Below are 23,579 nucleotides of genomic sequence, written 5' to 3'. Positions count from 1 at the left end.
CCACGTGTGCGAAATTCCTCGGTTTTGGAAAATTTTCTCGATTTTCGCGCCAAAACTTCTAAAATCCATAACTTTCGCATACGAGCTCCGTTTTTGACGTTCTTTATATGCACGCGTAGGTAAAATTACGCTTTACAACTTTCGTTTATACTTCGTCGGCTAATTTTGACTTTAATTATTATATTATTATTTTTAATAGACCGGGACACGAAATCCGTTAAAAATTCATAACTTCTTCATCCGACGTCCGTTTTCGTCAGACTTTTTATCGTTGTGCTACTAATGACGAGACCTTAGATTCTCGTTTAGGTTGTGTCGGCTAAAAATCACTCGATCTAAAATTTGAGTTTTTGGCTGTCTACTGCTAAGCTGAAACTTCGAAAAATCATAACTTCCTCATACGAAGTCAGATTTGGGCGTTCTTTTTATACATACTCTCGGTTTAACGAGCACTACGAGTTTCGTTTAGATCACTAAGGCTAAAAAGTAGTTTATCAAAAACTCACTTTTTACGACATTCGGCACCGTGCCGGTTTATCGCGAAACTTCGACAGGTCATAACTTCTTCGTTACAACTCGGATTTCGGCATTCTTTATATATCCGTAATCCTTGTCACGCCCACTACAAGTTTCTTAATAGATATCGGCTTTATCTAATATTTAATTTTGACGCTCATTTTTATTCTTAATTATTTAAACCCTAATAATTAAGCATAAAACACATAATTTTCACATAATATTCACATAATTCCTTTTCATTTCTTCTAAATGAGTTACAAAGGTTAACCTATACTATTATTTCAATATTAATGCCTAGCCTAGAAACACGGGCGTTACAACTACTCTCAACCGATCACAACCTAATTGGCCCGACTTATGTGATTCATAGCTTCTTTTCTTACTAGAAGAAACTCCCGATTGTCATATTAATGACTTTAACATCCTCAAAATAGTATCATTATTTGTGTTTACAAAAAGTGATCTTACCGCATAATATGACCACATTTTGATCAATATTACGAAAATCACAAAGTCATCCACTAATGCATACATATGCAAAATGGTATAAGAGGATATTACTAACATAATGGAAACATTAGCAACAACGATGGTTGTTGAACTCAATATTATTCGTTCCTTTTTTTGGGATGACTAACCTTGTCGTGCTTTAATTAATATTTTTGTAATGATCATTCTGATAATCTCTTGAAGAATTTAGGTAGAACCATACAAAAGACACTTGCTTGCGCCTCATGTTCTAGCTACAATGAATGCATTTCCCCTAGCCTCTTGAACAGAAACCAATATGTTTGAACCTATCTATTGATGGCGGTGCTTAAACATGCACTTGTTCTTTCATCCTCATATGAACCTTCAGTCCTAGCTCTTGAGTCACAAACTTGATTTTTATCAAAGACTATTGCTGCTTTCTAAATTGGGTAGTAGCCTCAACCTAAGATAAGGTCTTTACTTTGGCTACAAAATGTAACCAAATGGTCTCACTCTAACGACTTTCCATTGCACGACACAATAGATACATAACGAATTACACTCTCGCCTCTATGAGACAAATATTAGCATGGAAGATACATTCCATCTTATATTAACAACCTGATCTTCCATCCTTTGATCATGGGAGAACGACCTACGATTATATCATAACAATTAGCATTTATAGCTACTGCTACTGAACCCAATGGATGCTGCAATCCTTCTGTCGATCACCTCAATCATTTCCTTTTTCAAACTCCCGACTAAAGTCGGTCACTATACATTACATGGTTCTCTGAATCAATCAACTCACTTACGCAGATTCATATTATTCGGATTCAATATTTCATGACCACTTGGGTCTTGAACCAAAACTACTTTCCTATTTATCACCATAACATAGGTAATAATAGAAACAAACAAAACAAACTCAACTACTAGTGCCTTAGTAACCTTATGACTCTTTCTTATCCAAGTACAAATCATGTGCTTCCGGTAGTATAAACCTATACTACCTTTCACACCTATGCATATTCGTCCCAAGATATGTCTCACAGTTCCCAAGTCACAACATATGGAAACCATAAAACAATGGGATAATGACTTGAGAGGGTAAGATACTTTTAACTTTGATCACATTTGGTCACTGAACTTTATTTCGTGCTTTATTAACCATTTAACTTGTTGAATTGTACTAATGTTCCCCTTATGACCGGGTTTAGCCGGTTTTAAAGGATTTATCGATCCTACGTGTACTTTTTATCTTACGTGGCGAAAGAGGTGGCATGTAGGCCCCGATTTGTCGTCTCCTTCTCGTTAAACCTCACCCCGAAGTCTCATTTGGTCCTTAAACTCGACTAGGGCACAAAATTCTCCATCGATTATTCGTCTCCTTCAATCGTTCTGTAGAATGGCATCATCTCCAAATCCTACTGATCAGAACTTCATTGTAGTGGATTTCCACTACAATGGTCAGTTTGCACCCAATCCCTTAGTTTACTTTTATCCCGACAGAGCATCAGTGCGAGATGTTGACTTCAGTGCGTTTGGGTATGAGCAATTCATGGAATTCCTTCACAAGCTCACCAAATCGAGAAGCAAAGACATCTATTTCTGCCTTCCACAAGAGTCTTTAGGTCTTGGAATTTATACACTGGTGAACGAGGGTGATTACAAGGAATTTTTGGATTTGGCGTATGCTAATGACAAGAGAATGAATGTATATGTGGATCACCATAATGAACCTATCTTCGACTGGATTGAGGCTGAGGAAAGTGAAAGTGAAAATGAAGACTTAGATGAAGATGAGGATTCAGTTATTCAAGATTCATATTCTGTTGATCATGAAGAAGATGATGCTACCTATCCATTTCCAGCAAACAAAACTGCACATGATAGATTTTTAAACATCGTTTGTGAACCTACAGAGAGTGAAGATCAAGATGATGAATACGAGCCACCCCAGTACCCTGTGTATGATGAGAGACAGCCATGGGATCAGATGAAACCAATGATAGGTATGCGATTTTCTAACCCTACTGAGCTTAAACATATGTTAAGCAATTATGCAGTTGCTAATGGGTATGATCTATGGTTTGAAAAAAATGACTCTAATAGATTGTTAGTGAAATGTTGCAAAAAGAATAAGTCACCATCTTGCCCTTTCAGACTATGGGCCTCCTGGATGAGTAAAGAAAAGACTTTCCAAATCAAATCTCTAGTGAATGAACATAATTGTTGTAGGGTGTTTAAGTTTGGGTCAATAGTAACTTACAGATGGATAGGGAAACATTTTATGAGTCAAATTATAGAGAACCCAAAAATGAGTGCAAGGAAGATGAAAGCTAAAGTGTCAACGACATTCAACATAAATGTGAGTGTGGGGCAATGCAGAAATGCAAAGAAATTTGCATTACAAGAGATTGAAGGAAGTCTAATTGAACATTATGGGAGATTATGGTCATATGGTGAGGAAATTATCAGGTCAAATCCTGGGTCTACTGTGAGGTTGGATGTAGACATCATGCCAGATTCCACAACTTTGTTTTCCAAGTTTTATGTGTGTTTCAAAGCTATGAGGGATGGTTGGTTAGAAGGGTGTAGGCCTGTAATTAGGCTTGCTGGTTGCTTTTTAAAGGGTATAGTTAGAGGAGAAGTTCTTTCAGCTGTTGGGAGAGATGCAAACAACCACATCTACCCTTTAGCATGGGCTATGGTATGTGTTGAGAATAAAGAAACATGGAAGTGGTTCATAGATTTGCTTATGGATGACATTAATGGTGGTCTTGGTGCAGGCATTACCCTTCTTTCTGATGGACACAAGGTTAGTACTAGGTCCTTTTTATGCTTCATTTTTATGCTTTTTCACTCATAATGATGTTGTGATTTGTAGGGGTTATTACAAGCAGTTAAGGAAAGATGTCCAGAAGCTGAACATAGGCAATGTGCCAGACACATTGTGGCCAATTTTAGTAAAAGGTTTACTGGTCAAGAATACATGAAGTTATTTTGGAGGGCTGTAAGGGCTAGTACTGTGGAGAAGTTCAGAGGTGTAATGGAGAAGATCAAATCTATTGATACTCATGCTTATGATTACCTTATAGACAGAGATCCTACTACCTGGTCTAAGGCATTCTTTCAAGAAGGAAGAGATTGTGATGCAGTGGAGAACGGGGTCAGTGAGAGTTTCAATTCTACTATTAGGCATGCTAGAAGGAGACCTATAATCACTATGCTGGAGGAGATTAGGTTATTTGTGATGGAAAGGATATACACTCAAAGAGTTGAAGGAATGGAATGGGATTTGCTTATATGTCCAACTATTAGGAAGCGTATAGAAGATTTGAAGGTTAAACATAGGTAAGTTTTTTACTTTAATATGCTTATGTTAATTATGATGATGTGTTATTGATTTATATTTTTTGCTTTAAACAGATTGTGGGGAGTTACTCCTTGTGGTTATCAAAAGTATGAGGTTAGATTCACTGATGTTGCATATGGAGTGGATCTAATTGCAAAGAAGTGTGCCTGTAGAATATGGCAACTTACAGGGATACCATGCTTACATGGAGTGGCAACAATCTCTTACTTAAATCATGATGCAGAGACATATGTGTCCCAATCATACACTACCGAGGCTTACCTAAAATGCTACAAATATTGCATTAATCCTCTCAATAGTAGTGATATGTGGCCAGATGTTCCATACCACAAGCCTTTGCCTCCCAAAAGAAGAAGATTACATGGTAGGCCATCAGCGAAAAGGAAGAGGGATGCAATTGAAAGAGAGTTGACTGGACCAAGTAGACAAACTGTCACAAGAAGGGGAAGCCTAATAAAGTGTGGTATTTGTAAGGAACCAGGTCACAGCAAGAAAAAGTGTCCATCTAACCAGCAAAGCAATACATCAGGTTAATATTTTTAAAAACATTACATCATTTGAACAAAGAATTGACATTTTAATTTTTGTTTGCAGTACCAAGTTCATCCAGGGGAAGTGGAGCAGACCCAAGTTTATCCAGGGGCAATGAAGGACCACCACCTATAGCCCAACCACCTCCTCCACTACCACCTGCAGCCCAACCACCTCCACCACCACCACCTGCAGCCCAACAACCTCCTCCACCACCACCTGTAGTCCAACCACCTCCACCACCACCACCTGCAGCCCAACCACCTCCACCACCACCACCTGCAGCCCAACAACCTCCTCCACCACCTCCTGTAGTCCAACCACCTCCACCACCACCACCTGCAGCCCAACCACCTCCTCCACCACCACCTGCAGTCCCCATGCCAAGAAGAAGGGTCCCAGTTAGTAGAAGTGGAAGGAGGCAATATTCTGAACGGATCATCAAACAAGAATTAAGGAGGCAGATACCTGGGGTTGGGAGCAATGCAGATAACCCTTCAGTTATTGATTAATTTAGTGGGTGGGTGGGAATATCTTTTGTGAGGCAGTTGTGATGTAAAGACAAAGTAGTAGTCTTTTTATTATGTTTTTCTATGGTACTATCAAGTAGGTGTGTGGGCACATGGTGACCCTTCTTTTGTCTATGCAGGAATCTTTTGTGTTACCTAGAAACTACTTTTGTGTATGCAGACAAGAACTTATTTAATTTCGAATAGTAATGGAGTATTTCAATGAACCCAACCACCACATTCACTTATTTCTTTGTTATATGTATTCATTGTTATATGTATGCTACTTTGTGATTCCATTCCAGTCAAAACTAATTCTTTGTGATTCTATTCCAGTCAAAATTATATGTATGCTACTTTGTGATTCTATTCCAGTCAAAATAATATATGTATTCATTGTTATATGTATGCTTCTTTATGATTCCATTTCAGTCAAAACTACTTCTTTGTGATTCCATTCCAGTCAAAGTTACTTCATTCCGTTCCAACAAGAAGTTAAGATAATGGCTCCATTCTTTGTGATTCCATTCTAGTGAAAGTTAATATGTATGCTTCTTTATGATTCCATTCCAGTCAAAATTACTTCTTTGTGATTCCATTACAGTCAATGTTACTTCATTCCATTCCAACAAGAAGTTAAGATAATGACTCCATTTTATTCAAACAACATCTTTCAATACATCATTTCATCATATACACGATGATCAAAAAAAGAAATCCTATGCTAAACTTATATATTTTCTCCTTAATTGCAATGGCATCAGAGTACTTTTCCTTCTTTATTTGTTCCATGTCTTCCTTCACCTTCTCTACTTCGGTCTTCAATGCTACTAATTCAGCTTTCATTCCCTCCACCACTTCCATTAGAGGCATCTGTACAAGTTCTACATCCAACCATTTCCAATATTTGCATTTACCCTTCCACACAAAAAATTCAAAAGGAGATTTCAAATCTAGAATAAATGAATCAGAAAAGAGGGAAAATTCAAGTGAAATTGCTTACCTCATTGCACACCATGAAATGCCTCCCTGGATTCTTTGGTGTTGTTGATGTTAGAATACGTGCAGGGAACCTACAATCACAAGTTTTTGGATCATTCATTGTGGATTTCTTGCTTGATCGATTGAGGGAGGATGAGAAGCTGTAGGAGGAAGCCATCGGGTATTAGGGCATCGGGGTATTAGGGCACAATAAAGGAACAACATACGCCCCTTCTTTAATAACAATAACCCTACATGCCACGTAGGATCAAACTGACACGTAGGATCAATAAATCCATTGAAACCAGCAAAAAACAGTCGGAAGGGGAACATTAGCACAATTCAACAAGTTAAAGGGTTAATAGAGCACGGAAAAAAGTTCAATGACCAAATGTGACCAAAGGCAAAAGTATGTTACCCTCTCAAGTCATTATCCCTAAAACAATTTAGCATATATTCATGTGTCCAAATGGGCATATGCAACATGCAACAAATTTTCCTAGACCCCACTAGGATTTTCACGTCTTTATTCTACGCCTTAACAATAACTATGTGCTTTACTGAGCACATATTAAATATAAGTCTTTGAAAATCACATATACTTTGAAAATCCCATTACAAGCTTCAAAAATAACTCTAAAATTTTATTATAAAATACAAATATTCTTATGGAAAAGCATCACATTTTCAATAAATAAATATTAAAAGTAGAAAAAGTAAATAACTAGTGAATGTTGACACATTTAATTAACACGGTAAACGAACCCACTAATACGATAAATCCATAGTAATCAATCAACATGAACTCATATTTATAGATGAAATTGATAATAGGGATGAGAAGTTGGCCCGAAAACCCGAACCGAACCGAAACCCGAACCGAACAGAATTAGGCCCGAATAAGCAATTCGATTCGGGTATCTATATTATGCTTATTCGGTTTACGGGTCATTCAATTCGGGTCACCCAAATAAGAGCTTATTTGGTTCTAAATACCCGACCAGAATAAGCATTCCTCCTCCCCTTTCTTTGATCGACATAAATCAAAATCCGATTTACACTTCTGTCCTCGTCGTTCATAACAGAAAAAAACCCTATGCTCGTTCTCATCGTTTCAAAATTGATCAATCTTCTCATCTATTTCCAAACTCGAAATCACTTTTGTCAATCCTTCTTCTTGTTTCAAACTTTCAAAACCCGACCTTTCATATTGTCTCTAAGGATTCACGAATTCCTACTTTGTCTAGTCATGGAAAATTAGGCTCCAACTCAAGTAAGAAATTAATTCTCATTATGTAAATCTACTAAGTAAATGTTATTCTTTCAATGTGTTATTATGTTATGTTAGTCTTTGAATGTTTTATGTTGAAGTATAAAAGTACATTGTTATTATATTATTCGGGTTATCCAGGTTATAGAATCTTAATACGGTTTATTTGGGTTTTTTTTCGGTTATATTAGGTCCTTAATCATCTTGTACATGTTATTCAGGTTATTCGGGTAATAATCAAACCGAACCGATCAATACCGGAACCGAATCAAACACGTATTGGTTAATCAGTTCGGTTTTTGGTTCATGCAATTATCCTTATTCGGTTTCCAGGTTATTCGGGTTCGGGTCGGTTCGGTCTTATTCCGACCCGAATAACATCCCTAGTTGATAATCAGTTTTGGAAAGGATTACCGATATCGGTGAGAGAGGTAATGACATGATTGATAGCATCTTAAATTAAAATTAAAAGTTATTTCCATATAGAATATAATGGGACGAAATGATTCTCTTGATTTCCCTTGATTGAGCAATAGAGATGATAAATTGCAAAGTCTGTAAGATTGATAAGCATAAAATGTAAATATAGGAATTCAACGGAAGGTTACTATGGTAATTAATTAATATATTAATTATTATGATGTGATATTTAGTTGGTGACATTTGAATAAAAAAAACACAAAAATAACAAATGAGTATTAAGTACTTAAAAAAACGAGAAAATAAAAAATATCAAACTGCATAAAAAGATGACAAGTGGTAGAAAAGATCTTGATTTATTAGACCGAGGGGTGATGCATGACATGCCACATCATTTTTGTCACAAGACATGATGCATGGCATGCCTTTTCAATGTGGGTCAAATTGATAGAATTTTGAAAAAAAAAAAAACTATAAAAGGATAAAATAAAATCATTATATTCACATGCACATTATCTCTTTTCCGTAACCAAATGTCACAAACCAACTTTTTACTTGTGATGCCATGATAAAGGATGACGAAGGGACGGTGTATATGTCATGCTTGCCTAGCTAAATGCCACCCCACACCGTGAGAGTAGATTAATAAAGATTAATTATGTAAAGAGAAACTAATGTTATTTAGAAATTTCTTCCATAAATAAATTAGACTATAAAAAATTGCAATTTATAATTTATAAGGGTTTATTGATCGGGTCGGATCATCGGATCAATAAGTTCAAAGCTTGAAGACCGTCCCCAGGCGTCCGGGTTCCCTATCCTCCACCTCCCTCCCTCCTTTGCAAGCGCAAGCAAACACGCAGTAGGAACGATGGCAGCCTCCGCCATATCAACGTCGTTTACTTTCTCTAAAGTTTCACGGCACGAACTGTTTTCTCAACGGTATGATACTTGGTAGTTCAATTTTCATTATTTCACTTGTATCATTATCGTCTGATTGTTTCGCCTTCGACTTCGGATTTCGATTTTGACTTTTGTTTATTTTCTCCCAGAAATTCGAAGAGGAAATTAATTGTTTGTACGTTGCCGAGTCCATACAGTGATACTTCTAAAATCGGTAGGAATTATTTGGTTCCTCGCTCTCAGGTTTTCAAATAGAGTGCTTCTTCAGTTTGGGTTAAATTTTGACAACTGATTGCTACTTATAGAAGTAGGGCAAATTATAACTAATTGTGAAGCAATGAACATTTCCTTTTTGCGTTTGAATCATGTAATTACTGGAATGGTATCTGCCTGCTTCTAACTGATAATACATTGGTGGTGGTGAATCCAAATTCCCTTCCCCTTGCAGATATACAATCGAGTAATGCAAAGCTCTTTTTTCAACAAACAGGAGTTAGCAATGCAATTTCTCTGCTTAATATATTTTCCTTTGTTACACTATTTACCTTCAATTGAAAAGAAAATTTTGAAATTAATGCTAAGAGTTGGATTCTTTGCTTCTTTCTATATGCACAAGTGAAATATGCAGTCATTCTTAGTTTGAGATGAAACTGCTACTCTTTTCTTACTTTTGTTACTCCTGTGGCATGCTTCACACTCTCCAAAAGAAACACACTTTGATATCGAAGAATGGGTTACTTCCAACTTAAAATCTATACAAGTTCTTTGTAGATTCAAGGGGCACTTGTTAGTTAGGTCAAATTCATATCAAAAAATAGAGATAGAAGTTATGATGTGGAGGTTGTAGTAAACCCATATGAAGTTTGAAGTGTCAAGAAGTAGCCCATATTACATCAGAAGTCAAAGTAGCCCTATTTTATTTTGGAAAGAAGGGAACAGTTCTTTATTCTTCCCTTCTTTTCCTTTTTCTTTTTTATATGTTTCTAACTTCTATGATATGTCCTATTGACATGGTTATCAAGTAAACTTTCATATATTTGCTTTCAACTTCTTTTATTTGTTTTGCTAACAGGTTTATCAAGTAAAGCACAAAAATTGCAGTTGACACCTGAGGAAATGCACCCAAATACTCTTCATAATTCAAGGTTTAGTGTCTATACTCCCTTGATGCTTCGCTATTTCACATCTTATTGACAATGATCATGCTAAAAACTATAAAAAAAAGTAATGTTATAAGCACGATTGAACAGTAATGTTATCTGGCTATATATATATATTAACATACTTGTTCTCATTTTGGTTTTCAAATTGAGCAGTTACAATCCAATTGTAGCAAGAAGAGGGGCTCCACCCATAATGCCAGCTGTCATGACTCCAGGTGGACCTTTGGATCTTTCTACAGTATTATTCAGGAACCGTATTATTTTTGTTGGTCAACCAATCAACTCACAGGTAGCTCAACGAGTTATATCACAGCTTGTTACTTTAGCCACAATAGATGACAAGGCAGATATTCTGGTATGAGTGAATGACTTCCTTTATTTTTAGTCATATACATATTTTCTTTTTCAATTTTAATAAAAATTACAGATAAAGAGACTTACATTCTGACTTTTTATGTTTTTCTGTACTAGGTGTATGTGAATTGCCCTGGTGGGAGCACCTACTCTGTGTTGGCAATCTATGATTGCATGTCTTGGGTAAGATTGAATAATGTGTTTCACATTTCCTGTTAATGAAACTAATTGAAAAAATAGGCATTTTTTTTTAATTTAAAATTTGAATATTTAATATCTTGTCAGATAAAACCTAAAGTTGGGACAGTGGCTTTTGGAGTTGCTGCAAGTGAAGGAGCACTTCTTCTTGCTGGTGGGGAAAAGGGCATGAGATATGCAATGCCAAATGCACGTATTATGATACATCAACCACAAAGTGGATGTGGGGTATGCCTAATTACTTTTTTTTTTTTTTTTTTTTTTTTTTGTTATTTGGAAGAATAAATTGTTGTTTTCGTTCTTTATGCATATGTGGAATTGGAATTTGAGATTCTTTTCCAAGGTTTGTTTAGATGCCAAATGGACAGAATTCATTTCCTGGAATCCTTCAAATTCCATGTTTGATGGATTTCCACGTTCCTAGAGGAGGGTGGGAGGGATCCAATTCTGTTCTTCCTTTCTTTTGTTAAAAGACTAAAATACCCTCATTATATTTATGAAATAAATAAAAACAAAAGTTCAATTCTTAGTTTGTTTCTTGTAGGGTCATGTTGAGGATGTAAGGCGCCAAGTCAATGAAGCTGTTCAGTCTCGCCATGTCTGTATATCTATCTATCTTTTCCCAGTTGAATTTTCATTTTCTGTTTGTCTAATAAGTAATAATCAATATAAATATTATTTATACCATTTTTCTTTTTTTATTTTGCAGAAAATCGACATGATGTATGCTGCCTTTACTGGCCAACCACTGGAGAAAGTGCAACAATACACAGAGAGGGACCGTTTCTTATCTGTATCTGAGGTACCATTTGAAAACAAATTCAACTTTTATTTCATTTTATTTTCTTGAATTTTATTCTGTGTTAATGTTTTGGTTATTTCCACAGGCATTGGAATTTGGACTCATTGATGGGATATTGGAAACAGAATACTAGATTAATGGTGATGATTGTAGATGATGTGGCAACCGTGACTTTGCTGATGTGGCATGCATCATACCTGCAGGTTGGAAGTTATAAATCTTTGACTAGTCAAATATTTATCCACTCAAAGGGTTGTTTGTCTAGTTGGATTTTGTTTCTTATTTTAGATTGTAATGTTAGAATGTTATTTGACATATAACTTTAGAATCTAAAGTTATGGTTATACATATAATGGAGTAATGTAATGTGGCTGTGTAATTGAAGATTAGGCTCTTATTTATTCTCACTATTCTTTGCTTACACTAAATGCAAGAAATAGCAATGTACTTTCACTTTCACTTATTTGTTTATTATAACATTCTACTTTTTTTAGTCTATTACATTTACTACATTGTATTTTCTGTTTTTCTTTTTCTTATTAAAGACGTACTTTGAAATTTTTACCCAATTATAGCAGTGAGCAATTTTCCTTTTCTTTTACAGTTCACTTACATGTGAGCTTGTTGTTCTGGTTTACCATTGAACTGAGTTGAGTTTACTCTCTAATTTTTGCCTACTGCTACTTGTTTCATGTTGATATAACTCAATGCTAAGAAAGATTTAACTTAGTTCGAGACTAGTTGTACAAGCATTTATGAATTTCTATAATCTTCTTGCCAAAGTTACACTATCAAATGATAAGAAATTCAATACCAAACAAAAAACAAAATATTATGCACACGAGGAACCAAGACCTCGTGATCATGGTACAAACAATACAAATAAATCAAGATTTCAAGGGTTGAAGGTTCCTGATACAGGAAACAGAGGGCATCACATGAGATGTGTTTTTTTTTTTGTTTTAAAATCTATAATAATATTATTTTGGTAGGGTTTTACAATTCCGATTTTGCAAAGCCAAAAATGATTTCTGTCGGCCTTGCTTCGTATATTTCAAAAGTATTGGTCAAACCAAGATTTACCAAGTACAATAAACACGTCGTTACCTCTATGTTTTTTCTTCCATTAACATCCTCTTTTGTTTATTCAATGATATGCAAAGTAAAAGTTTAATATCATCAAGTACAGATAGCATTAAACGAAGGTGAACAGTTGTACATTATTTATTTCATTAGACCGGTTGCTATGGGAAACACGTTTTTCCGACCTGGCACCCAAATAACGGCGCCTTAACGCCTTGAACACCGCCCCGGGTGCGTGTTATTTGGTGTTATGGTATTAGGCGTTGGCATGGTAACGGGAGGCAACGGGATTAATTCACTCAATGGTTAAAAACTGGACCGTTCAAGAACAGTCGAAAAGTTAAAAAAAAAAAAAATCTTTTTCAAATTTACTCACCTATAAATACATATTCACTTAATTTTTTACACAAAATACCTTCATTTCTCACTTATGTTTTTTTTTTCAAAATACCTTCATTTCTCACTTTCAAAACAAAAAATGGATTATTTTGATCCGTTCCATCCATTCAACGATGATAACGACAACAACGATATCTTTGTGAGTACGATTCTATGGACGTGCTATTACAGTCAGAGCCAACTTCACTACTCACGAAACGTGTTGCGTTAAATAGAGATCGTGAAGAAGGGCATAAACGTCTAGTCAACGATTATTTTGCGGATAATTGTGTCTACCAACCAAGTGATTTCAAAAGAAGGTTTAGTTTGCGAAAAAATGTGTTTCAACGGATAGCCAATGCATTGGAAAGCGGGTATCATAAGTATAATTTTTAGATAATTGTTTTTAGATAAAAAATACACTTAAATATATGTGTTTTTTTATACAGTTTTTAGATAATCGTTTTTTATCAATTAAATAAATATTTAGGCATGAATTTTTCCAAATGAGGTATGATGTGAGAGGTAAGCGAGGTTTCACAAGGTTGCAGAAATGTGATGTTGCAATCAAGCTTATGGCTATGAGGGAGTCGCCCGATTCTATTGATGACTAGATGAGAATGTTGGAGCAAACTGCACGAGAAAGTTTGTATAGATTAGCGAGATGTGTTGTTGAAACATTCAGTGACAAATACTTGCACAAACCTTCATTGAATGCTATGCAACAACTACATGTGGCGTATGAGCAAAGACATGGTTTTCCGTGTATGCTTGGAAGCATTGATTGCACAAAGTGGATATGGAGAAATTGTCCAGTGACGTGGAAACGTCAATACACAAAGTGGTCATCTTGGACCGCCTTCGTTGGTATTAGAGGTTGTTGCTTTACAAGACTTATGGATTTGACATGCTTTTTTCGGAGTTGTAGGTTCCAACAACGACGTAAACGTTCTTGACCAGTCACCAATATTTGAGGATCTTTTGACAGGAAAGACACCAGATGCTCCTTTCACAGTGAATGTAAATGAATATAAATTTGGGTATTACCTCACCGATGGAATATATCCATTATATTCCACGTTTATGAAGGTATTACGACACCCGGTAAAACCAAGAGACAAAATTTTCATGAGAAGACAAGAAGGAGCACGTAAGGACGTGGAACGTGCATTCAGAGTTCTAAAGACAAAATGACACATAGTTAAACACGCGGCACGATCGTATGAGTTAAAAACTCTACGAGAAATTATGTATGCATGTATCATAATGCATAACATGGTGATTGAAGACAAATGACGAAATATTGCAGAGTATTCGCCTACGGAACCTAGACACATTCAATTTCAACCAGGGACATCGAGATACTTACATAGAGTCGTTGATATTCAAGACCAACAAAAGCACAAGCAACTTCGAGAAGACTTGGTAGATCATATCTATGATGGTACCGAAAATGAATAATTTAAGAAAAAAAATGTAATTTTTCTCATCTTTTATTGTTTTTAGGTTTTTAAATGTTTTTGTCATTTGTTGTAATTTTTTTAATGATATGTTTAATTTAGGATTTATTAAAATTTATTTTTAGTTTTTAAATGCTATTTTTAATTTATGATTTAATTTATATGATTTTTATAAATAATATGACATAAAAAAACAAATTGGAAAATTAGAAATTAAAACATAAAAAAAAATAGAAAATAAGAGGTGTTATCACATGTTATTTGGTGTTGCTCATTTTCACATTAGGTGTTATAACATCAATGTATGAATAGGATGATGACGTGACACCTTTTGGGTGTGATAACATGTTACCCACACCCAATAGTCTTAATGTGGTGCATATTAAACTACTTAAAAAAAATAGGGCTACAAAAATTGACCGAAAAATGACGTTCATTAATGTGGTGCCTATTAAGCTACTTAAAAAAAATAAGGATACACAAACAATGACCTTTCATTAATGTGGTGCCTATTAAGCTACTTCAAAAAACAGGGTACATAAAAAATGACATTCATTATCGTGGTGCATGTTAAACTAAAAAAAATAGGGATTATCACAAAAGTGGCCATTCAAAATGGCAAAATATCTAATATCTAACCGGCTTTTAACTCATTTTCGAGAATGACCATTGTTGGAAATTCCATATTTTGGACACGTGTTTCGGATTTTAGATTTTAGAAAAACCATTTTCGTGGACCAATTATTTTAGAAGAATAATAGCGATACACTATCAATCAAGTCGCTCAAGCTCCCAAATTTACGGGTGCAGACAAAAAAATCAACAATTTCTTAGGGTTGACTAAAAAGACATATCGGTTTTCAAACTAACTTTTCGGTTTAATGGGCCGATAAAAGCCCATGTAAAACATCTCTTTGGTTGCCAATATTTTCCAAATAAAAAGTAAGATTGTGCATATTTTGAGTGGTTTTATGGACTACTTACCGAGTTACCTGTGGACGTAGTGGAGCAGCAACAACCGTTGGTTGTGCGTAGTACTGCCGGCTACAATGACCCTTCCTCGGGCGGTACCACCATTTGAATGCCTGTTCGGGGTTACCTACACTGTTGCATATGTGAGCTCTTGTTGACTTTTTGATCAATGGTCAAATTTCAATTTTTTATAAATCCTTTTTACCCATTATTACAACTTTCTACCACTTTAAAAACCACACATTTTCTCTCATTTCATTCCAATTCTCTCTAATTTCATTCCAATTTCATTTCAAATGGATTCTACTCCTAGCCGATCCCAAAGATGCAAACAATGGTCTGAACATGAAGAAGTAACATTGGCAAAATCTTATACCGACCCTTTGGAAGATAATAACCGAGGAAATTACAAAGATCGTATGATTTTTTGGAATAGTTTTGTATCAGTTTAAACAGCTTGGGGTTCAGATCGTTCAACACATCAAATTAATTCCAAATGGAAGGATACGAGGACGAAAGTTAACGAGTTCGAAAAGAAGATTATAGAAATACAAAAGCAATTGAATAAGATAGCTGGGTAGCATCATATTAAACACATTGTTTAAAAACCAATTGAAGCAAACTATAGTATGATGGTTCTAGTTAGGGTTATGATTATTTTTTTTTTTTGTGTGTGTGTGTGTGGCTTTCATCAATTTTAATGTTTTGATTATTTTGATGTTGTTTAAGACTAATCATGTGAGGGCGTTATCCTAATTGTCATATGTTTATAAGATTCTTGTATTGTTTTGTTGAGACGGATACTTTGAATTATATTGCTTTACAATTAGATAGACAGTACTATAAGTGTATATTCATGATAAAGAATTCATCAATAATTGAGGAAAAATATTAAACCGTCTATCTAGTTTAAATGTAGAATAACCATACACCGTTCAAACACAACTTTAAACACCTTTAGATTTAATATAATTAAAATCTACAAATAAAAAAAGGACGATTTGCTAATAATCTTGGTGATTTTAGTGTTATCAATGATTTTATGTAATTGGGATTTACACAATACCAAATGGGATTTAGGTCAACTGAATACGAGTTAGGAGGTGCGTAGCGCACTTATTTAGGCTAATATGATTCTAAACATGACGGATGGTGGGAATCGAGGGGCGAGATCTAGTTAAAGAGCTCCTTGTGGTAGTCGAGTTGGCCGGTCTCAATCCATTATGTTGAGAAAGTATTCAAGATATTTAATTATGAAAATTGGTTTCCAATGAGCACTCACATAGATCCAATTGTGAATCTTATGTCTAGGTGAAGCAGTATCGCAATCAAGTTCTCAAGGGATGTGGTTTGCTTGATTTATGCTATGACAATGACAATGTCAGATATTACTTATGTTATTGGAGATCGAGTAGATTTTTTTTAAATTCTAATACTTATCATTGGCAAGCAATAAAGAAAGTATTTTAAATACCTAAAGGAACCATGGATTATGGTTTGTCAAGTAATCAAATGCAAGATGGATCACCAATGTAAAAGATCATTCTTCAACAAGTGGGTGAGTGTTCTTGGTTGGAGGAGGTTACATTTTGTGGGCTTCCAAGAAACAACCTTGCATTACTAACTCAACTAGAATATGAATTTGTAGCATTGGATGTTGTTGGTTAAAAAGAAAAATGACTATTTTTTTTATTTAGATTCCATAGTGGCTAGAACCAAAATCACTCATTTCTATTATTGTAACAGTGCTACCACTTTAAGTAAGACATATAGCCAAATATATAATAAGTCTAGACATGTCGGTGTTAGACACAACATGGTTCATAAATTAATCATGAATTGAGTGATATTCGTAGAGTTTATTGGGTGTCAACAAAACTTAGCGAACCACTTGACAAATGGGTTAGCTAGAGACTTAATGCACAAGCATGTGATAGGATGGGACTAAAGTCCACTTAAATTTTCTAATGATGAGATATTGGATTTCATTCTAATACAAAGTTAGAAGTTAAATTCAATGTGGAAAACTTACACTTAGAGATTCGAGCACATGTTGTATATCATCCCAAGGTATGTGTGCGGACATGCAAGTAATAGTTAGGCTACAAGTGACATTTATGATGAAGTTTATCTTCCTTATATTTAGTGAATGATTAAAAGAACGGTAGTCGCTTCAAGAAGCTTGGACTTGGCTTTGTATACGGTAATGAATGGATAATGAAGTACAACTTGTTATATTGTCGAGTATTAACCATGATGTAGAAACACAGGTGCGTATTATCTTCAAGTAGTGTAGTGAGTTAAAAAGTTCGTACCAAAGTAACACCGGTTGATTCTCAAGTATTTGGAATGTGTAATATACTAAGATGGAAATTCAATATTGAAGACATTTTCATTTATGCATGAGCTTTGGTTTGTATATATTTCGTTTCGTAAATCAAGGATTGCACTAAAATGGGGAAAGATTGTTGGTAATTTTGTGATACCCAAGCATACTAGGGTCAAAACATTTCAGAAAGTGTATTCAACATGATCTAAATAGATATCGAAGTCATCTAATTATCACAATACCCATACATACAAAGATATCCCAACAATAATAAATACGATAAACAACTTTTGGTTTTCTAAATATTTAAAAACACATACATTAATTTATCTAAATATTACAATCATACAATCATGCATTCATCCCAATTGTTCATACATGCACAAAACACAGAGATTCTGCAACATTTATATACAGAATCAACTTCTTGTCAAGTGTTTTTATTGACATAAATACAAAACCAAGAAAAAATCACATGGAAAAGATTTACATAAGGTTATTACTCACCTTAACTCATAACCACATGTAACAAGATTCCTCGTACCCATAGTATCTTAAGAACCTGGTATTAAGGTATATGTCAAAACATATAAAATATAGAAAAAAAAAAAGCATTATTTATAAAAACTTAATGCGTATAATGCTAGTGTGGACATATAAAACAGTTATCAACAAATAACAGATCTAGTAAACTCACCGTAGTTCTGCTTCACCTTGGTGTATTTGTTGATGGCTTTCAAAATCAAACCAAACTTCTTGTTCTTCAATGATCCCATGTGTCTGTCTCACATAAAGAAAAAAAAGTCAAAAAAGTCAACTTCTTTTTTCAATCCAAATTCTACTAAAATAAAGGTGACTAGACTTACACCATCTCTGTATAACGAATACGCCATGCTGGAAAACCAAGGTGGCACCTTGTGGGCCCATAAATCAGTATAAGATCAGGATCTGGCTCATTAGAACCTAGTAGTACGTAAAACAATGATGTCATAATTATATATTTTTTAGTTTTTTTTACCATATGCACAAAAAGTGCGAAAGTAAAAAAAAAAAAAAAAAATACCTAGGATCCTCAGTGCTTCGGTCAAATAGGTTTCAGTGAAGAACGGTTTTTCTGAATTTGGATCAGAATAATACTTTTTATAGAGCAGATTAGCTGCTTTAGCAACTGTTTCTTTTCCATCAACGATTGAAACAAATTCAAAATCCATTTGCCTTTTTTGATTAGTTTCTGAATTCCCCTGCATCAAACCGATTTTAAAGGATTATAGCATTGTAATTTCATTCATTTGTATAATACTATATCAAGATTCAAGAATATACCATAGAATCAAATTTCTCCAAGAACACTTCCTTGGACTTCTTCAACACTCCTACATATATACATACAAACATCAGTACATCTTAATATGTTATGTGATGTAATTTATAAAGTCAAATAATATTAGTTATAATGAAAATAAAATGAGTAAGAAGTCATATAAGCACTTGCCTTCTCTGTCATAAAGGCAGACCTTTTTCACACCAATATCTGAAATCCACTCCAAAAGTTCAATAACTTTTGAGGTTTCACGGGCTTCATCACTATCAACCACAATTCCAAGATACTTCACTCTGTCTAAATTCAGATCTTCATATGTTTTCACAATTCCATTTGCTATAAGATAGCTTTCAATTGCACGCATCTTCTCCCAAACAAAGTATATGACTTTCACAATTAAATGAAGAATGTGCCACAGCAACACAAGTATCATGTGATCATTCTGAATAACAAATTGAATACAAATGAACACATATTTTTTACTAATAAAATAACAAGAAAACGGAAAGGATCAGACACCTTGAAGATGGACTCTTATTAGCATTTAACAATGAAATTAGAAAGAAGAATAATATATACCAGTGAGATTTTGTGTAAAATCTTCTGGGGTCCACCTACGAGATCCATAGTCTGCACACAAGAAACTAATCATACACTTGAAAATGAAAATAACTACACTCACATGGTGAATTTTCACTTTTATTCATCTAGAAAAAGGTTTAACATTAAGCAGATTAAAAACTAAAATAGGTAATAGTATATTAAATATATAAAAACCCAAGCAATTCTTAAAAGGTTCAAGTGAAATAAGAAAGAAAGATTAAGAACTAAAAGATAGTAATGAAAAGGCAATATTAAAAGAAAGAAACAGTTTATAGTTTAAATAGATATGCTAATAAACCATTTCCCCCTACACTTTTCTCAAAAATGTTTGCCTCAAACCCTAGGTAATCAAGGCTTTGGATTTTATTTATTTGTTATTATTATTATTATTTTTTTTGTAATTTCATCAGGCATTATATGTGTTTTCTTGCAATCCATGGAACGTTTAAGGCTTTGTTTATAAAACAATGGCAAAAAAATAAAAACAACATCATTATTAAACAAAATAAAGTTGTAAAGTGGTCGTTAAGGCAGTTAGAAAGTGAACAACCCTCAAATTTTTCTGACATAACAAACATGGAAGAAGAAATAGAAGATCAACAAAATTCATGAAAACAGTAGATTCAAGTTTCTTACTTTCTTCTTTCTCAAAATTCATGAAAACATTTATTGTTCTCGGAGAAAAAAAACCAATAACTATATCAAAACATTGTAAAAACTACAAAAAAGACAGTTAGATGGGGTTAAAAATTTGAAAAATAAGCATGATAATAACAATTTTGGTACGTTAAAGTTGAAAAGAAAAGAACAATTCCGTATAAAATCAACTAATTGTTAGAATTTCCACGTAACTTGATGAATCAAAACTCTATTATCACAAGAGATACAAAGTAATCGCATAAAACAAGGTAAGAAGAACAAAAAAAACCACGAATCACAAATGTTGAAGAAAAAACCTTGAATCAAAGGTAATATAGCGAGATTAAAGAGGATCTGAGGGGAGAATTAATCCGCACCGAGTCTCTCCTCTTGGCTTCTTAATCTGTAAGTGTGGAAATCCAATTCTGCCTCTCCGGAATTGAAATTGAAAATGAAAATGAAAATAAACAAATGAGGTTTATATAAGGGGGTGGAAGGAAGGTGTACGTGAGTCAAAATGCGACAGTAAGTGCTTCCATTGGTTGAAGAAAAGTGGGCATTGAGCTTCGACTTTCGAGCTCTCTGCTTCTTGCATACAAATACAACAATGGATGTGGTCTATCTTCTAGACTCTACAGAACGATTTGGTAGGTCCCGCGAGAAAATACAATATGTGTGCGAACTGCAAAAACATGTGTTAGATAAGGGTGACACATGTAAATTGTGAGAAGGAGAGTAAACTACAAGAATAGTCCTCCAATATATTCTTAATTTACAATATTAGTCCATATACTTTTTTCTTTTGCCTTTATAATAAAAGTTGTCAATAAAGATATGACACGTCATGCGTCATGCACTGATGCACATGATATTTATTAAGGACGTTTTGGTCTATATTCGTCTTCTCCTTCAACTCGTTTTTATTTGTTTCCTTGTTTTGTATGGATTTCGTAAATCATATTATAAAACATGAAAATTAATTATTTTAACAATTTTTTTTGCCTGGTAAGATTTTATGGAACTAGACTAAACAATACTAAACAAAAGTAGATTTGAAATGGCTCATATTTCATTTTTTTCCCTAAAACCAATTTACTAATGTTTTAACCCCAAAAAAATTTAGTCTCGTTTTTCTTCTTTCATGACAAGCAACACCCATATCATTTTACCTATTAAACATGTCATTGTTAGTTATTTACATGTATAACCATAACTTTACAAACACTAAAAGCAACTTATCGTTTTGTTGTGTTTTGATAGTGTATAAACTAATTCAAACATTATTCCTAAATTATGTTTTGGTACCATATAAATTAATAAATAATTCTACAAAAAATGTTTAAAACAGGCAATCCCCATACCCGCTAATCAATTTTAAGTGTTTGGACGAAATAAAACAAAAAAAAAAAAATTTGATGACTTAAATAAGCATTTCCTTTTAATAGAGTTTATGACATAAATGTGTAATAAATTATCGAAAACATTTTAGAATACCATTAAACTAAATAAATGTTGTAAGAAGCTAACACACTTTTAATTTTGTTTTTAAAAGACCATTGTGATTGTAATATGTTTATTTTTGTTTTTAAAAAACCATTGTATCCTAGAATAAAGATTTTTCCGGTTATAATGGTCATTTAAAAACAAAAATAAATGTTGGTTAGATTCTATTTTTTTAGTTCAATGGTATTTTAAAACGATTTAAATAGTTTGACATCTCCTACTTTTTAGAACCAATTAAAATTTTTTCTTTACGCTTTAAGTTATTGTGTTGCGGAAAATCTCAATTTAATTAATGAATATTTGAGTAAGTTACTTCATTTTATTAAAACACCATGGATGTCACCATTAATATCCAAACATAGGCTACAACGTAAAAATAAAAAGGTCCTAAAATACTATTACAAGCATATCTCTTATTTCACTCGACATCCTAACTAGATTCCAGCAGCCTTAGTTCCTTGTACTCTTCATATGGCAACCCCGACCAGTTTGTCTATACTTCTCATCTTTCTGTTTCTTTTACTCTTCATATGGCAACCATTGCTTCTTATGCTTCCTCCAATCTTCATCATACTTGTCACCACTCGAATAAAACACTTGTGCCTTGCGATTCCCATTTTCATCTAAATCACAATCCTTTGCAAATGTGGACCACTACAATTATCACAACCAACTCTTATAGCATGAATGGATTGATCCAACTTTGTCATTCGCCTATCCATAGAGTCGAGTTTAGCTATGATTGCAACAAAGTTCTCATTTCCTCCATCCCATTTTCCTCTAGTAACATCCTCTCTTGGATTATGGTACTCTCGTGAGTGCTTTACGAACTCTTCAATTAACTCTTTGATATCATTTGACTCCTTCTTCGTCATTGGCCCTTGGGTGTCAAGAAGTTGTCTAGTTGTGACATTCACCCCATCATAGAAAATAGAAACTTATTGTTAGACATTCCAATTATGTTGAGGGCAACTTCTAAGCAATCCTTTGTACCTCTCTCATGCTTCATATAGAGACTCTCCAACCTTTTGTTGAAAATTAGCTATCTTCTTTTTGAGCTTTGATATATGGGAAGGTGAGCTAAATTGCTCAATAAAACCTTCACGAAGGGTGTCCCAAGTAGTAATGGATCCGAGTGCAAGAGATTTCAACCAAACTTTTACTTCACCGGTAAAAGTGACCGGAAGCATCCTTAGTAACACTGATTCTCTTGGCACATTAGGAACATGAAAATAATTTGCAATGTCTTTGACCTCATCAATGTGATTGAAAGCATCTTCATACTCTTTCTCGGTGAAAGGTATGTCCTTGAGCATGGATATAATATGTACCTTGAGCTCAAAACTTCTCTCAGATTGTATCTCGGGTGGAATTAAGCCTGGTCCATTATTCTCTCGGATCCGCTTCTTATAGTTTCCCATCGTCATTCTCGTGATATTCGTCATCTCTTCTGCTTTGATTTTTAGCTCTAAATCGTCTAAACTTCCTTTGGTAGATGATTCTGGTTCGTATCTGATTCCCTACTTATCAGCGTCCTTTCAAAAAGTTCGAATTTGTCGGATTTGAAAGTATTGCTCGATTCGCCCTTCTTGTCTTTCTTCTTGTGTAAAGTGGATTCTAGATCTTATAGTGGAGGAACAATAGGTGTTTTAGATCCTCGGGTCATAAATCACTGAAACAAAACAAAAAAAAGCGTAAAAGGAATAAAAATCACTAAACTAATAATTAACTGAAGCGAGACCACGACGTGGTGAGGATAACCAAGACGTGGTTATGTATCAGAAATAA

General features: G+C 34.2%; 4 protein-coding genes and 1 non-coding gene across 7 annotated transcripts; 4 read left to right on the top strand and 1 right to left on the bottom strand.

Annotated features, from left to right (window-relative positions):
* Nucleotides 1-2,401: 2,401 nt before the first annotated feature.
* Nucleotides 2,402-5,916, top strand: LOC145113252 (uncharacterized). The gene is made up of 5 exons (XM_079049362.1): nt 2,402-3,814; nt 3,884-4,350; nt 4,426-4,901; nt 4,967-5,124; nt 5,845-5,916. Exons 1-5 carry the CDS (start codon nt 2,402-2,404, stop codon nt 5,914-5,916), a joined length of 2,586 nt encoding a protein of 861 aa, XP_078905488.1.
* Nucleotides 5,917-8,849: 2,933 nt separating this feature from the next.
* On the top strand, nt 8,850-11,910 carry LOC145116773 (ATP-dependent Clp protease proteolytic subunit 6, chloroplastic-like). The gene is made up of 9 exons (XM_079053094.1): nt 8,850-9,025; nt 9,136-9,200; nt 10,059-10,131; nt 10,303-10,504; nt 10,621-10,686; nt 10,789-10,929; nt 11,246-11,299; nt 11,411-11,503; nt 11,589-11,910. The coding sequence occupies exons 1-9, from the start codon at nt 8,955-8,957 to the stop codon at nt 11,634-11,636; spliced, it is 813 nt and encodes a 270-aa protein (XP_078909220.1). The 5' UTR covers nt 8,850-8,954; the 3' UTR covers nt 11,637-11,910.
* Nucleotides 11,911-13,578: 1,668 nt separating this feature from the next.
* LOC145113251 (uncharacterized) lies at nt 13,579-14,500 on the top strand. Its single transcript, XM_079049361.1, has 3 exons — nt 13,579-13,831; nt 13,893-14,053; nt 14,471-14,500. Exons 1-3 carry the CDS (start codon nt 13,579-13,581, stop codon nt 14,498-14,500), a joined length of 444 nt encoding a protein of 147 aa, XP_078905487.1.
* Nucleotides 14,501-18,050: 3,550 nt separating this feature from the next.
* Nucleotides 18,051-20,878, bottom strand: LOC145115627 (uncharacterized). Of its 3 annotated transcripts, XM_079051967.1 has the most exons (9): nt 20,606-20,878; nt 19,626-19,676; nt 19,218-19,488; nt 19,049-19,098; nt 18,789-18,966; nt 18,592-18,688; nt 18,423-18,505; nt 18,233-18,287; nt 18,051-18,123 (listed from the first exon to the last, which is right to left on the bottom strand). In XM_079051967.1, the coding sequence occupies exons 2-8, from the start codon at nt 19,671-19,673 to the stop codon at nt 18,280-18,282; spliced, it is 735 nt and encodes a 244-aa protein (XP_078908093.1). In that variant the 5' UTR covers nt 19,674-19,676; nt 20,606-20,878; the 3' UTR covers nt 18,051-18,123; nt 18,233-18,279. The 3 variants fall into 3 exon arrangements, with proteins under 3 accessions (XP_078908093.1, XP_078908092.1, XP_078908094.1); XM_079051966.1 differs by having other exon boundaries at nt 18,051-18,287; XM_079051968.1 differs by having other exon boundaries at nt 18,051-18,287; nt 20,666-20,842.
* A 1,868-nt stretch (nt 20,879-22,746) lies between these two features.
* Nucleotides 22,747-22,852, top strand: LOC145118293 (small nucleolar RNA R71). The gene has a single exon (XR_013713251.1). It is a non-coding gene; the product is annotated as a small nucleolar RNA R71 (small nucleolar RNA).
* Nucleotides 22,853-23,579: the final 727 nt, after the last annotated feature.

Source organism: Lactuca virosa, chromosome 5 (genome assembly GCF_052849685.1).
Source record: "Lactuca virosa cultivar CGN04683 chromosome 5, Lactuca_virosa_CGN04683_v6, whole genome shotgun sequence".
In the NCBI taxonomy this organism is placed as follows: Eukaryota; Viridiplantae; Streptophyta; class Magnoliopsida; order Asterales; family Asteraceae; genus Lactuca; species Lactuca virosa.
Note: the sequence above shows the minus strand (reverse complement) of the source record. Positions and strands in the feature narration are given on the sequence as shown.